General features: G+C 44.9%; 1 protein-coding gene across 2 annotated transcripts in view; it reads right to left on the reverse strand.

Annotated features, from left to right (window-relative positions):
• TENM1 (teneurin transmembrane protein 1) overlaps positions 1 to 16,607 on the reverse strand; it is a 779,729-nt gene that overhangs the window by 20,167 nt on the left and 742,955 nt on the right. For both annotated transcript variants that reach the window (XM_053201635.1, XM_027054328.2), the window contains 2 exons: positions 10,341 to 10,513; positions 9,015 to 9,250 (listed from right to left, as the gene is read on the reverse strand). In XM_053201635.1, the coding sequence (XP_053057610.1) occupies positions 9,015 to 9,250; positions 10,341 to 10,513 (409 nt within the window). The remainder of the gene's footprint in view (positions 1 to 9,014; positions 9,251 to 10,340; positions 10,514 to 16,607) is intronic.

A 16,607-nucleotide genomic window follows, 5' to 3' on the forward strand; every position in this document is an offset into this window, starting at 1 on the left:
AAAGGAAGTGCTGTTGGTCTCAGGGGTGGGTTTAATTCACGGAATAGAGCCACACACAGGTTGGGAATCAGGACTCTTTAAACCATCTGTAGCCAATGTGTGCAGCGCTGTAGTGCATAAATATACAGTAACCTGCTGTTATTCCTTAAAAGGTGATAGTGAAGCACATATTTTCTGTCTTTTGATACGCAGGGCTTGGAAACCTATACGTAACCAGGTGTTCTTTCTTCAACTACCTTTCCTGTGGTTTTATAGCCACATATCTCCAACTGTAATACCGCTCATTTACAATAGCTGTAAAATATCCGTGTACTCCCAGAGACGGTTGTAACTGTTACAATTTATGTTATAATGATAGTTAAAGAGGCAAAGTAACAAGTGATTTCCAGTTCAACTAAATTTGTGGTTTTATTTGTCTGATAGAGTAAGTTCACTACTCAAGAACACATTTCTTAATAAAGTCGTTACCGTGACACAGGCAGGGATCACTGGTAAGTGGTACAAAGCAGACGAAGACGGCCCAATGTTCTTTCTCTGCCTGTCAATACGTCGGCAACCATGCTTCTCTTTTTCTGGATAATGTACTCTGATATTCAGATGCTGCCAGAAAACTAGTTTCAAAGAGGTTTGGAAAGTGTGATATTGTGATTTGTAAGAAATATATATTTGGTGTTCCACCCAGTTCCCGGCACAAAGCTCCTAAAACCTTTGGAATCTCCTATGATAAGAGTGATAAAGCTGCCTTTTGTTATGTTAATGAAGTGACATTTGGAGGGCCTCTGGTAACCTACCAATAGGGACTGGTTGCCTGGGAAACCAACAGGGTGATTAGAGGGTTGGTACTTCTAGTACCTCCCTCCAAACCTCTGGAGAACGAGGGAGTGATTGGAGGTTGAATCAGTTGCCAATAGCCAATGATTTAATCAATCTTTCCTAAGTAATGAAGTCTCCATAAAAACGCAAAGGAGGGGCGCCTGGGTGGCTCAGTCGGTAGAGCATCTGACTCTTGATTTTGGTTCAGGTCATGATCCCAGGGTCATGGGATCGAGCCCCATGTCAGGCTCTGTGTTGAGTGTGGAGCCTGCTTAAGATTCTCTTTCCCTCTGCCCCTCTCCTGCTCATGCTCACTCTTTCTCCCCACCCCCCCACCCCCCCGAAAACAAACAAACCCAAAGAATAGGTCGGCCAGCTCCTGGGCTGGTGAACAAGTGTAGAAGCTGGGAGAGTGGTGCACCTGGAGGGCACAGAAGCTCCACACCCTTCCCCATACCCTGCCCTCTGCATCAGTTCCATCCGGCTCTTCCTGAGTTCTACCCATTATAACAAACTGGTGATCTAGTAAGTAAAATATTTCTAAGTCCTGTGAGCTGCTGTAGCAAATTAATCAAACCCAAGGAAAGGGTTGTGGGAACCTCTGGTTTATAGCCAGTCCGTCAGAAGCACTGGTAACAACTTAGACTTGGGACCGACTGGCATCTAAGTAGTGGGCAGGGGGCAGTTTTGTAGGACTGAACCCTTAACCCGTGGAGTCTGATGCTATCTCTTGGTAGATAGTGTCAGAATTAAATTGACTTGTAGGACAGTCAGCTGGTGTCCCAAGAATTGCTTGTTGGTGTGGGTTAACTCCACCTCCCACATTGGAATTGAGTCCAGGAACCCAAAAGAGAAGGTAGTGTAAAATTCAGCTAGAGGTGAAAGTGGATGAAGTTGAATAGAAGATGCCACAGAGTCCCCCCGAGTCTCCTGTGGAAACTAAGTGTGAGGAGGCTGGGAAGAAGTATACTTCCATTTTGGCAGGAATCCAAACTTAGGCTGATTGCCAATGACTGTTGGGGTCTTGAGCAAAGTTGGGAAAGCTCCATGTTCATACAAACACTAGTTTGCCTGAAAGACAATAATCGCCTTTGACCTAAGTGTGGAGCATCCATCTTTATTTCCATGGGAAATAAATAATAAAATAATAGATAATAAATAATACAGAAAATAATAAATAATACAAAAATTCTGCATGGGATAAGAATTTGCCACCACAAATTATGCCTCCTTGGCATATTTTAGGCTGATTATTTTTAAGAAGCAGACACAGGAGAAGCTCTTAAAAAAACTGTGAAGTTGACCATTTGCATTTTTAAGGGGAATTTCCATTTGGAAGGGTGTCTCCCTGTATCAGAAAGTGGGGAATGACTAAATCTCTAGAAACTCTTAGCAATGGAGAAGGTGAGGATTTAAAATTACATAAACTACACCCCTGTTTAGTGTTGTTTTCCTGGTAACCTCCCATAACTGACTCCTCACTTCCAATATCTTTTGTCTAGCTGGAGGTGTTACTTAAGGCATTGGCTTCAGCAAACTGGGGATCTACTCAGTTTTCCTGGGTCTCTCATGTACACAGGAGGTATACATGTTATTAAACTTAGGCCTGTGTTTTCTCCTCTTCATCTGTTTTTATACCCGTTTAAGTATTACACCAGCCAAAGAACTTAGAAGAGTGTAAGGAGATTGTTTTTCTCCCCAACATACTCTTCCTCTAGTCTACACCAATTCTTGGGTTGGAAAAGAGAGGGCAAAGAAAGGGTTGAAACTTGGTAATCGCCCCAAGTTAAAAGGGAGGTCTTTTTCGACAGGTTGCGCATTGAACGCGACCTCTGAGTTTGGCAACTGATGAGCTGAAAGCTGGACTTGGTAAACATTTTTCATAGGGGAAGAAGTATCTATACTTTAGTTCATCCTCTGGTTGCCCTTAGATTTCTTTCCGCTTTGCTAAGGAGAAATAAGGAGAAGGGCTTGCTTTTTGTTCCTAGTTGGACCAGAAAGGAAAGAGGGAAGCCAGTGGCCCAGGGAGCCATGGGTTGTGATTCCCGCAGAGATCAAAGTGCTTGAAAGGGTGGGTACAGGCTCCAAAGAAAGGTGGGTACAGGCTCCAAAGAAAGGTGTCCTTTGCCTGCACTCAGAGCCTTTCTTGCTCCTTCCTAGGAATTTATGTTTTAAGGGCTTAAGAGAAAGTCTTTTCAACCCTTCCGATTCAAGACTCATTCAATTAGCAGGATAAAGATATATGAAGTTGATGTATAGGTAGCTTGTTGATATTTGACTGTTTTGGGCCTACAAAAAGGGCAATTTGCTATGGTTCAGTTGAATATATTCTATATATATCCTATATATACAGAATACATGTATATATATACAGAATACATGTATATAAAACACAAAATGTGTTGAACTCAAGTAAGCTATGATTATGGCAATTGATTTCCTTTCTTCTACAGGGAAGAAAAGGCTGAATTTCCTGCTGTCTAGCATTTCAGCTCACAATGCGCCTGAATTAATCTGTTAATCTTTGCTGGAAAAGTCGGAAGGTGAATAACGGACACAGGCCAAGCAATCACATCACGGTTTGGGAGATGCCCTGCATTTAATTTCTATGAATTTATGAGAATGGATAGAAAAGTCACAGATTTTAAATTAGTACATGCTACCCTGCACTCACTGGTTTTAAGGTAATTAGTACTTGATTTTTAGAAATCAATCAGGACAATGCTACAGATTTTATTTGTTATTGACAACTGCTAGGCTGACAATCAAAACCATACTTAGGCTTTTTTTTAATTCACAGATTTGCCTATAAATGAACAGGGCCTGTATTTTGTGTTAGCATCAGCTGCTACTATTCCATCTGGAGTTTCTTTTTATCTCTTTTCTTGTTTTTACTCACAAGATACTCTCCTTACCCCGCCAGCCCACAAAATCTTAGTGCTAGTAGCAATCTTGGGACATGGGCTATTGAGTTGACCCGCCTGGGTTCAAATCCTGGCATTGCCACTTACTAGTTATGTGTGACCTCTCTGTGCCTGTTTCTTAATCTGTAAAATGGGAATGATAATAATAGAAACCACCTGATAAAGTGTCATGCGTACTAAGTGAATTAATATATAGCAATACACATAGTAAGACCTCAGTGAATGTTAGCTGCTGTAATTATGACCAATTGTGATAATGCCACTCTTGATGGAGATTGCACAGCCCATATTGCTCCTTTCATAGATGGGAAAAGGGGTGCAATATTATGGGCATACCACTTGTTCCTCAAAATCTTACTCATTCCACTCACCTGGCTTCTGCCATATCATTTAACTTAGATGCTTTTTGCATTATATTAATTTGCTCTCGTTTAAATGCTCTCCTGTTGGGGAATTCATTTGTGTAACCATACAACAGACAATGGAAATTTTTCATACCAAATCATTAATGCTTACATGCATGCGGAATAATATGTGAAATACTTTCTTTCGAGTTCTCTTAGTGGGGTTGACTTAAGATTAACAAATGTAGTAGCTTCTGTGCTTGGAGGGCCCCAAGAATCCCCTGGCCCCAAAAAACCCAACTCGGCCCGGTTGCCTGGATGCCCGAAAGTTCCTGTCTCCAGGTGACTCCTTAGGGGTTGACGCACTGTTACTTGGGACTGAGAACGACAGATATATTTTGAAAATAGATTAACCTATCTGCAAGTAGGCTCCTTATCTAAATTTTCACAAAACGAATCCCTCCAGCAAACCCGGGGAGAAGGAAGTTAAAATAGCGTGAAGCAAATGTGAACTCCAACTCTGAGCAGCCTGTAGCCGAGTGCCCTGTCAGCAAAGGCATTTTCTGAGAAGGGAGGGAGATGCTGGAACCTTCTTGGCTGCCTCCCAAATTCCCCATCATTTGTCAGCCTGGGACCCTGTGTTGCATCTGGGCTTGTTCCCCGTTTCACAGCTCAGATCATGTATGAACGGTCACATGTTGCATTTAAAAAACAATCTACCCGGTGCTCAGTTATCTTTGAGTGGAAAGGGGACAAAAATCAATTGCGAGGGTTTTAGATAAGTCTTTGCTTCATTTTGCTTGTAAACACATAATCATCTTACTTGATTTTATGACTTTGGTTTGAAGTGCTAAGCTTCCTGGACTTTTGTTTTGTTTTTTTTTTTCCTTTTCATAAAGGAGGGTGTAGTGCTGGGGTTTTGCTGTAACCTCACATCTCAGTCTGCGAAATCTTGTAAAGAGCTCTGGGATCCAGTGCTGGGATAAGTCTCCTATGACGGGATTAGTATCTGTGCGTGTGGCGAGGTGCAATCTGGGTGAAGTTCCCAGACTGGTTCGCTGTGGGTGAATGTCCAATTCTTTTACAACTGCTTCCATTGTTATCTGCACTCTAATGTCTCCATTGTCCAAGGAAATGTATTTATGGGGACAGGCTGATGCAACAGATAAGATACATGGACTGGATGTAAAAGTACTTTGCAAGGAAGGTGATTCAAACACAATTCAGGTTGGGGTAGGGAATGGATTTTTGAAATAAAGGAAATTTCCGGATGTTAATGTGAGTTATTTCACTTAATGGAATTGGCACAGGACATCCCAGAGGTTACAAATCCCTCGCCTGGCCAGGGTGAGCAGGATAGCACGTTTCCCGACAGCCTGCCTTGCTCGCCTTGAGGTGACTTTGTATGAAAAAAAAAATGCCATCAATCATTAGAGAAGATCAACTCTTGTTGCTTTATCTCTAAGAGAAGTCTATTCTTGTCTGTTTTTCTTTGAGCTAGAAGGTCTAGGCTGGATGTGACAGGTAGCTTTTTGGAATGTCCATCATCTTCCCAAAGGGGTCTTTAAATGAACCTGTCATTTTGTGCCCAAACAAGTAGTGTTTTAGGACCTGCTGCCCAAGCACATTTAAAAATGACAACCACACCTTTGTGTGGTTTTTCAAAGAGGAGTCCTATTCCCCACAGTACAGCAGGAGTTTCTATGTTGTACGACTATCTGAACCTGGTATTCTGTCTCAAGAGCTCTGGTACCCCCAACTTGCCCTCGTTGTGGAGTGGCTGCTCCACCCGGAGAAGTAAATGATTCAGTCTAGATGAATGGGTAAAGAAGATGAGGTATAGTCCTACAATGGAATATTACTTGGTGATCAAAAAGAATGAAATCTTGCCATTCACAACAGCATGGATGGAACTGGAGGGTATTATGCTAAGTGAAATAAGTCAGTCCGAGAAAGACAGATATCATGATTTCACTCATATATGGAACTTGAGAAACACAACAGATGAACACAGGGGAAGGGAAGGAAAGTAAGATAAAAACAGAGAGAGGGAAACAAATCACAAGGGACTCTAATGACACAGAACAAACTGAGGGTTGCCAGTGGGGAGTGGGCGGGATGGAGGGCACTTGTTGGGATGAGCACTGGGTGTCATGTGTAGGTGATGAGTCACCGGGTCCTACTCCTGAAACCAATACTACACTGTATGTTAATTCACTTGAATTTAAATAAATAAATAAATAAATACATAAATAAAATGATTCCGTCTAGGCCTTGAGGTCCTTGAGGGCATTGGAAAAGCTTGTTTTGTACATGTATGCTTACAAATGGGACCCTGCATATCTGGCCCGGGAAGAGAGAACGTTCCATCTCGTGCCATCTGCTTGCTCCTTGAAAAGTGACCGGAAGTGAAGGGGTACCATCTCTGAAATAATAAACTCAGCAGGGGAAGAGAGCTTGCCTCGTCAAAATTGGATTCACACCTATGTTAAGGGAGCATATACATTCCGTTAAATCAGATTTGCCTCATCTGGGGAAACCGAGGCAGCGGTATAAACAAAAATGCGTAAGGGGGGGGAGAGAAGGTAAGAATTAGCCAGTTAAGCAGCTTCCCTTCCCTTGCCTCTTCCACGCTCCTCCTGCCTGGAGGCCAGCCAGCTGTCCTGTACCACCCACACTCGCCAGTACATTAGAGTTGATTATTTGTCCCTTTTTGTCCGCATTGAAATGAGGAGTCAGGCCCTGCCAAGGTGGCTCCACTGAGTGGGGCAATGATTTATAGATTAATTATTTTAAGGAACAAGGCAGCACAGCACGATGAAGTGGAAAGAGTGGTGTGCTAGGCAAAGACCCACATTTTAGTGCTGGCTCTGATCCTTAATAGCTGTTTGACTTTGGGCAAATCACTTAACCTCTCTGGGCCTTAGTCTCCTTATCTGTAAGTTGGGAATAACAACAATTGACGGTGGTGGCGATCCAATAAAATCCTGGCTCCGAAAGCATTTTGTTAACTCTAGGGCACGAAACATATGTAAAGGATTGCTGTTAGGTTTCTAGGGACATGCACGGTGACACCACTCAGCTGCTGAGGGGCTCCACTGTGTCACAGGACCTCAGGAAGTACCCTTAGAAGTCACATAGAAGAGAAAGTCCTGAATCTGTTGCCCTTATAAGCAGTTCCACAAATCTGCTCAACTGTACGACAGGAAGGGAAATGGGTCAATTATAAATAGTGTTAACTAAATAATACTTCACTCCGTAACACTAAAGGGCCCCCAAATGCCCCAAATGTTTTATGAGCATTAACTTTTCAACATGAAGAACAATTTGGGATATGAGGTATAAGTTACAGTTTATAGTCTTTCCATTATCTGTGCATATGGAGGGGAGAAAATGGCGGGTTATCCTAGAAAGTGGAAAACCCCAAAGTCACATAGTATAGGATGGGGTTTCCTGACGAACGGGAAAACCCATAGTACCTGATATGGTTCATAATGTTTTCTTGAGGCTGTAAACCAGGGGAGGCACTAAGAGATCATTTATGTGATACAATTATTCTGCGGGGAGTCCATGAGGTTGATAAGCCATATGTACATAGTTCTTACTTTTCTTGAGCATGATACTTTCATTTCACAGGCGAAGAAAATAAAGGCATGTCTTAAGCCAGGTCATCTAACTTCCCCATCTACGGCTCTGCCCAGGAGATCTCGTTTCTAGAATTCTGACTGAAACCCTCACTGCCTCCCACACAGAGAGGGGTGGACTCTTTGGACTGGTTTTACCTCTCAATTCAGGGGCATATCAGCAGTAAATGTCCTGTTGGAGACTGGTGGTAGAATCAAAACAGACAATTGACTTGTGCCTGTAGACAGCTGTAGTGGCATTACAAAATCACTGAAGTCTGTGCCTGTGTGTCACCAACAGAACTGCCCGAAAAAGTGAGTGCTGGATTGTTTTGTCCACGTCACGCCTTTGGACTGGTTTGACCGCTTCTTACTGGAATTGGGTGGTTGTTTGGCGTTGCATTTCCACAGCCTAAAGGTTACCACATTTTCACCGGGAGTGAATTTGTACTGTGAGTGAAGAAAGCGCGAGCTTCCCGGGTATCCAGGCACTCAAGGCAGGCCCGGCCTCAATTGTGACTGATTGTTTCCCTCGGGCTGGCAGTTGCTCTGGGGCTGATATTGAATGTTACTATATTGGGAAAGTTGGTCACATCATCCTAACACGAAGAAGGGACAGGCAGACAGAGTGCTGTGGTGCTCGGAGGCTTTGCGTGTGGCAGAAAGGCAGGTTTGACAGAGATCTCTGGTTAACTGCGGGGAACTGTGCCTGGTAAGGACGTGAAAACCCTGAAACCTTTCATGTCCTCCGGACAGCTGTCTCTGAGCACCACCGGACACATCTGGGTGCTAGTCCTTTACCCCTCTGGCCCTTCATAGTGTATTCACGGCAATAGTATCACTCACCGATTCCTCCTTTGCACCTGCCTTTGCCCAGATGTTGCCTGTTGTCTCATGTCCTTGTGTGGGTGCCTGCCGGGTCCTTCCAGGTAAAGTATAAACTACCCCCCGAGCAGGGAGCTGGGTCAAGTGTAGTGAGCCTGATGACCATCTCCCCAGCACGCTGGGAGGGATTCTGGAGGGCCTCCCTACTAAACCCATTTCTCCACCCAGACTTTCTTGGTGGCTGAAATTGCTACTATCAGAGCACTTCAGCTGGCTAATGACAAAGAATGCTCCTATTAGAGTGTTCATTTAAGGACACTGAACCATTATCAGCCGTTAGCACCCTCTCTCGAATTAGTGTATCCTATACGCTAGTCAGTCACCCAGAAAAGCTTTGTTGCGATGGGACTTCAGATCAGGGCGGCTGTGTGGTTTTCCAACCTAAACCGCCAGTTGCGGATCTTGCGTCGGGTCCCAAGACTTACCCTCAGTCTCCTTTCAAACGCCGAAACGTTGCCTTTGTTTTGCTCCTTGCGCTGCCGCCACTCGATGAGGTTTGCATTGTGCTCTCCGGGCAGGGAGATGTTGCATTTGCCCAGGGTGGGGTTGACCGCCCCGGCCAAGATGTGCGGCTCCGAGCTGAGGCTGATCTCCATCCCGCTGGCGAAGGTGACGCGCAGAGAGCCGTCCGGACTCACACGATAGGTGCTCTGGGTATTTTCTGTAGACAGAGGAGCAAAGGAGGAAGAGGGGGAGAAAGGGAAGCACGGCCGGCAGAGAAGAGACCAGCGGAGCCTCAGGAGGCAAGTCTGGGGCGGGGTGAGCAGAGGGGCCGCTACGGGCCCAACTGCCTTCTGGGCTAGCCAACCCCTCTGACAGGCCGACGTGCTCTCTGTCCGTCTGGGTCTCGTTATTTTCATAGCTGGGGTACCTTGTTTCTCGGATCAAAGATTCCTAATACTGCAGGCTGTGTTTGGCTTTCTCTTTTTCAGTTTTAAAGAATTCCCTCACAGAATCCATCTGGGACCTGGCGGGTTGGCCTCCTCATTTTGACACGCTGGGAGCTAGAAGGAGAAGACGAAGTTCAACTCTGCCTCCTTACTGCCCGGGGACACCCGCTGACCTAGCGACACGGTAACACTGACAGAGGTTGCTACCACCGGTCCTTTCAGAGTGAACCTGAACTCTGGACACTTGGGGGTCTGGGCCCATAACCTAACAACGGAATCAGTCCTTCATGGCTGGGCAGAGAGAAAACAAGACATTCCCGCCAAATGCAACCCTCCCTCCCTCCCTCCCTTCCGTTCTCTTCTGTTTTCTTCCCTCCCTCTCCCTCCTTCTCCCCTTCTGCCCCTTCTCCCCTCCCTCCCTCCAGGCTTCCTTTCCTTTTTCTTCCATTCTTACTTTTCTCTCTGACTAGAATGAGATTTTAATTCTCTCGTTTCACTTACATTCTTGCCTCACGTCAGCATTGATCTAGAATGCTAATCTCAGCTGGGGCACAGACTTCATTTCTTTAATATAACCCAATCAGAGCCCGAAAGAGCTTTACAAACAGCTGGGTGTTGGGAAATGACCTGAAGGAGGAGCGGATTTGGCAGGGATTTAACCTCACAGCTCCCACAGAGATGTGGCCCAATGTGGCAACGTGAACTTTGTGAAAGGTGTGGTTTCGTTTGGGTTTTAGCCTCTGTAGCTGGAAAATAGGGAGGAGAAGCCATCTCCTCAGCCAGGAGCGAATTCTATTTATTAATGGCGCGCAGAGGTTTGAAGGCAGCAGTTAAGATAGGCGAAGTGGGAAGTATCCTTACCTTGTTTTAAAATATATATGGTACTAGTTGCTGTCAGGTTGGTTGACATGAGGACATTTTCACGGTTGGAAGTATCTAGTTCCACTTTTGTCAGCTTCTCCAAGTCGCTGTGGAAGCTGCTGACCTCTCCAGTGGGAAACGTCGCATTGGTCAGATGTCCCTCGGGGTCATACCTGAGGAATGTAACCGATCCCGACTTTGAAGCCTCTTGGCAGTGATAACAGGCCTTTGCAAATAAAAATCACTTGGCAGCTAATACAGTTTAACTTTGAGTGATAACAAGTATTATTAACCTTGTTCAATAAGAAGAAAAAGGTCAGAGAGATGATTAATCAAACGAAGGTATTTCTTGCAGCTTCTGAATTCTTGATGACTTCCTTGAGCTGTGCTGTTTTACAGAAAAAATATATCTGGTAATGAATCACCAGGGTGGAAAACTGATTTATGAATCATGTCCTGCTGTGTGTAATGTTGCAGGGAGGCCTCCGTTTGCAATTTGGGTCGATCCCATTAGATGTGATGGATAACAGACGCCAGCAGAGGGTGCTGTTGGCAAAGGAAAAAAGGGCAAGAACCGCCCCAATGTCTGGAAGGGCAATAAACTGATTTTGCATTGTGATAGGAAAATTATATTTGCCGTTTAAGTTGCCAAATTTGAAATGAATGAATCATTCTTTCAACAAAATGAACAAGCACGGAGGATAATGGAAACATGTTCATCAAAACATTCTGGAGCCCCCTGATCCCAGTGTCACTTAATTTTTTTTTTTAATCTTTTTAGAGTATAGTACATAATGCGTTGTAATTTGCCTATATGAGTAAGAGACAAAAAAAATAATTACCTGGGATAATAGGCAATAACATATATCTGGAAATATAGTCTAGTGAGTTTCCTTTTTTTAAAAAAAAAGTCGGAATGACTGGCAATCTCACTGTCCTCCAAATGGAAACTGCTTCCCTGAAGGCTTTTGATGTGGAGCTGTTCTTTTATTGCCAATAGAACCATGAAAAATAAACACTTCATTAAAAGTAAAGGCATGCACTTGGAAACCCATTACTGTTTTCTTTTCAAGTTGCAAATTACAAAATATTTAAGCACTTTTATTTGCTTTTAATATGTTAAACAATTATATTCTTTTTACCCAAAGTGAGCAGGGTACAGCCTGGACACGATGGCGAAGTCTGGTTTCACTATTTCCTCCCCCGACAATTATGCAAAATGGCACAGTGATTTAGTGTTAGTTCACTAGGTTTTAAAGAACTCAGCCTGGAGAGTTGCTCAAATGTTAAAACCTACACCAGCCTTTGGTAGGCTTGGGAGAGGGGGCTGGACCTTATCTTATCAGACGGAACTGAACTTGAGGCTATACACAGTGCCACCCCAAGCTCGGTGCCACGTGTATGCGTGCATGCGCACGCGCACACACACATGCTAATGGTTTAGACAGTCATGTATGCATATAAAAACAATCAGATAGGTCATTTGACGTCACAGACATGCCAAGCCCAATCGTTTAATTGGATGCATCCTTTGTTTAAGTGCATTTTAGTCCAAATGGTCATTGGTGTGTTGCTACTATGCAGCTAAGGCCTCATTATCAAGCAAAGGCCGAAGGGTACTGTTTGTGCCTGGGGTTGACGGCAGAATCCTGGGCCCGGCTCAGCCTGTTTGCCCACGGTCTGCTCTGGGGCTCTGTGGCTGCAAATCCCAGGCCCCTGATGAGAAAGAGGCATGGAAGTGCTTGAGTGCCCAGCACGGTCTCAACCCGTCTGCCGGGTCTTCCTTCCAGGATAGGAAAACAACGTCTACCTTTAATCATCCCAGGGTGCCAAGCTGCTTTTTCCCTGCGGCAAAGTGTTTCCAAGAAGCAGAGAGAAGGAAGCTGCCTTCCTCACAAGGGAGACTGGGGCCGCACAGCCGGGATTATGCAGACAGCTCCTCTCTGTTTCACATCCATCGACAGCAACTCTGCCTCATTGGATTACCCTTCCTGATTTCTAAGTGGTCTCCTCAAATCATGGCAAGGTCACTCACGGTCATTCCCCCAGGAAATCCGACTTAAGATGCTATGCATGCAAGTTCCCAACAGGCTTTCCAGCTTGGGGCAATTTCCTTCTTTCTCAGTCACCCGGCCTCTTGTTTTAAAGCAAGATTTCATCTAAAGGGGAGGGCAGTGGATGTGTCCACTCCTCAGGGCAAGATGACAAGATCAGATGCCATCCGAGCCATCCATAAGCAGAGGTACAAGTGCCAAAAATTCCAACGAGACTTAGCAGTGGCCAGTGGATAACTCTGGTTTCCTAAACCCTTCTCCTCCAGACACCTTTTAAGCTCAGTCACTGGTGCTCTTTGTCTGAGATTATACATTTAAAAGCTTATTCCCCAGAGCACAGCCATGTTCCTACATATTCTGTTCCCATCCCCACTCTCCAAATTGACAGGAGGACATTTGGAGAGGAAAGATAAATAGTGCTGGATAAGACTGTAATTACCTGGAAAGATCTAGCCGGGAGGTGGCTGCCTGATCCTTTTCTGGTGAAAGAAACAATGGTGTTGGGGATCAGGTAGAATTTTCCATAGCCCTTCCCAGTTGCTGGGTAGTTCGAAAGTTATATTGCCTGATTTCCTTTCCATGGCTGGACATGCATCCTTCTTGAAAATGCATATTTGACTTTAAGTCTATCATAAACAAAGCACTGTACCTGGAGGGCGTAATGCTAAGTGAAATATGTCAGACAAAGACAAATAGTGTATGATCTCACTTACGTGTAGAATCTAAAACAAAAAAGAAACCGCACATACCAAACTCAGAAAATAGCAGATTTGTGGTTACCAGAGGTGGGGTGGGTGGGGGAATTGAAGAAAGGTAGTCAAAAGGCACAAACTGCCAGTTAGAAGGTAAATAAATACTGGGGATGTAATGCACAACATGACGACTATAGCTCCCACTGATGTATGGTATATAGGAAAGCTGCTAAGAGAGCAGATCGTAAAAGTTCTCATCAGAAGGAAAAAACTGTTTCTCTCTCTCTCTCTTTATGAGATGATGGATGTTAACTAAACTCGTTTTGGTAATCATTTGTCAATATTAGAAGTCAAGTAATTAGGCTGTACACCTTAAGCTTCTACAGTGCTGTGTGTCAATTATATCTCAATAAAAATGAAGGAAGAAATACCCCCAAAATAGCCCTGAAGCACTTTATCCAACACACTGACATACCCCAGTTCTGCCAGTCAGTCCCAGCAATCACATTTGGTGGTATCTTCCACGTGGTGTCTCTGTCATTTGTATGGTCCTAGGTCTAAACATATCGCCCACCTCTCTTCCGTGGGGTCACTTCCCAAGGAAGAGTGACAGGTGGAAGTACTCATCAGTGCATAATTCCCACAACTTTGGAAAGATTGCTCAAAAGTGGATAAGAAATAAAGGGAGCCTTTGATTTCCTATGGCTTACTTGAGGTTTTTCTCTCCGTCACAGGGGAATGCATGTTTCCAGACTGAATGTCAAAGATACAAGTTTAATCAAAACCTCTTATGTTGTGTGTTTCCCTTTGGTGCCTGCATCCTTTGGTGCAGAGTACAAGCCAATATGCTGCAACCCATCCCCTCAGGCCACAACATGGTAGCAAGCCCCTCCTTCTCGTGGCTCAGAGTAGCACTCGCTTAACGAGGCCTGCGAATGCTGGCTGGTGAATTGTGTGATCAGGTGATGACTGTAGTCTTCATAGTCATCAGAAGCGGGTCTAGTAAGAGGAGATTTGCCATCAGATCGTCCCTTCCTGTCGCGATTTTACAGAATTCCACTATTGAGGGTCTCGCAGGACACCAATCAGTGAAGAATTGAGTATAACTCCTGTTCTGCTCAGCACCTTGATACACCACGTGCACCTGGATGTGTGTGTGTGTGTGTGTGTGTGTGTGTGTGTGTGTGCATGCGCATGCCCCCATTGGAGCAAAGAAGACATTTGTAAAGGAAGTTCAGAATTCATTCTGGTCCTGGGGGCGCATATAGTTTCGTTGGGGTAGGGTGATATTTACACATTATGAAAAATATATTTGGTCTGATATTTTCTCATAAGGGATAGCCTGCCCTGTTCCCTTGAGGATAATTTAAGCCAGAGCTAAACCATGCAGCGTAAAAACTAGAAGCTCCTCCACCTTGCTTTGAAGAAAATATTAAAGATTATAGAAGGAAATTCATGACTTATATTTTAAAGGAAAACAGACCCTCTTCCCTTTCTTATGCCAGAAACCTAACCAACCTAATATAAGCATTCTGTGGAAAATGCTGGAGTCCCCTTCCTCACCAATAACTTCATTTGGCTTCTTTTGATTCGGCTCCAAGTCCATAATGCCCTTCTATCTCCACTTGTCCTTTATTCAATAAGTATCAGTCTTGTGTGAGGTACCAGAGGTACAGTGCTGAATGAAATTCAAAGCCTAGCGGGGCAGATAAGACATTCACACAAATCACTCTAATGCCAGAATATTGCCATGTGCTTCTGTAAACAAGCTATAGAAGCTCAGAGGAGGTAGAAGTCTTTCCAGCTGGGCTGAACAGAAAAGGAAGAGAAGGAGATGGTATTTAAATTCTAGAAGGTAGGTAACGCTCAACTCTTGGTAGGTAGAGATGGGAGTGGAGAGGAAGGCATTCCAAAGAGAGGTGATGGTATGAAGAAAAGCATGCAGGTGGCTGGGATGTCCTTTAAAAGAACTGGGTTGGGGCACCTGGGTGGCTCAGTCAGTTAAGCATCTGACTTCAGCTCAGGTCACGATCTTGTGGTTCGTGGGTTCGAGCCCCGCCTCGGGCTCTGTACTGACATTGTGAAGCTGGCTTGGGATTCTCTCCCTCCCTCTCTCTCTCTCTGCCCCATCCTGCTCTTTCGCTCAAAATAAACTTAAAAAAAAAAAAAAAAGGACTGGCTTGCTGGGGCACAAGGTTCCTCTAGGAGGGTAGTGGGAGATAAGGTTGAGAGGCATGTTGGAACCAGAGCAGAGGGGAACTGGGGTACCAGGCTCTGAAGGAAAGCAGGTAGTCAGTAGAGAGTGGAGAGGCATAGAAGCCTTTTAGGGAGAGAAGAGTGTGATGAAAGCAGTACTTTGGTGGCAGCAGATCTTAGAAGGGGATATGTGGAGCAGGAAGGCATGTTGGAAGGCTGCAGCCTTCGTCTGTGTAGGAAGATGGTGGCCTCCTGCCTTTATTCAGTGTACTGTGATGGCCCATCATTGGGATTTGTCTTCCTCACTAGTTTGTAAGCTCCTATCCATAGAGGGAGGGCACCCCTGTCTCATTCGTGCCTGTTTTCTCTGGCACAGAGTAGATTCTCGCTACATCTACTTGTTGAGTGAGTGAACTAAAATGCTACCAGTGGAAACAGAAGGGATGGGTGGATACAAGAGCCAATGTGCTTACAGAAGAGACAGAGCCGGCTACGGTGGTGCCGGGAGGCCAGGCTCTGCCTATGTAGATGTCCTATGCGCTGCAGCTAATCCTTCCTACCAGCCTCTGGAATCTTTCCTACCGGCCTACTGGAGGCCGGTAGCCTCTCTTCCTTCTGGAGAGGTGACTGAGCAAAGGTGTTGAGAGTCTCTGTCTCAGGAGACCTGAAGGGACGGTTGACAATTCTCTGTTCTTGTTTAACTGAAATCCTTCGCTTGCCTGGAGACAGGGGGCTGGACCACGTGGTGCTTTAGTTCCCTCTCTACTCTGAGACTCTAGAAAACACCGGAAACATTTTGATGTGTTTAGACTGATTATTCATTTACATAACCAGTTCTCCATGGGAATCACATCCTATGCCCAGGCAGGTATATCCCCCAGAGGCATGGCTTGTTTGCTTTGCCCCTCCCCTCTACTTCTAATCTTACCAGGGAGGGAGGGAGAATCCCTCATTAGCCACCTTCCATAAAATCGAGCATTTATAAAATAGCCTAGAAGGCACTCAGAGCTATTATGAGGGCCTTCCAATTTGTCAGTGGATGGCTTTTTTGGGGGGTGGCAGGGGGTTGTGCTAACAAGGGCCAGAAAGAGAGAGAATACAGTAGACCAGGGATCAAGAAATCATGTAAAGTCACAGTCTCGAGTGGACGGCTCTCACATGGTCAAGGGCCTGAGGAACTATCTGCTCAGCCTGGACCAGCAGCAGTGACACACTGAAGCTTTGGCCTCAGTCTGGAACCTTCCCAGTTTAGTATAATAGAAGCCTCTGCCAGGGAAAGGCTTGGGAAACAAGCAAGGGCATCCTGGCCGCTCTTGCAGGCTCCT

This window comes from Acinonyx jubatus, chromosome X (genome assembly GCF_027475565.1).
Source record: "Acinonyx jubatus isolate Ajub_Pintada_27869175 chromosome X, VMU_Ajub_asm_v1.0, whole genome shotgun sequence".
Classification (NCBI taxonomy): domain Eukaryota; kingdom Metazoa; phylum Chordata; class Mammalia; order Carnivora; family Felidae; genus Acinonyx; species Acinonyx jubatus.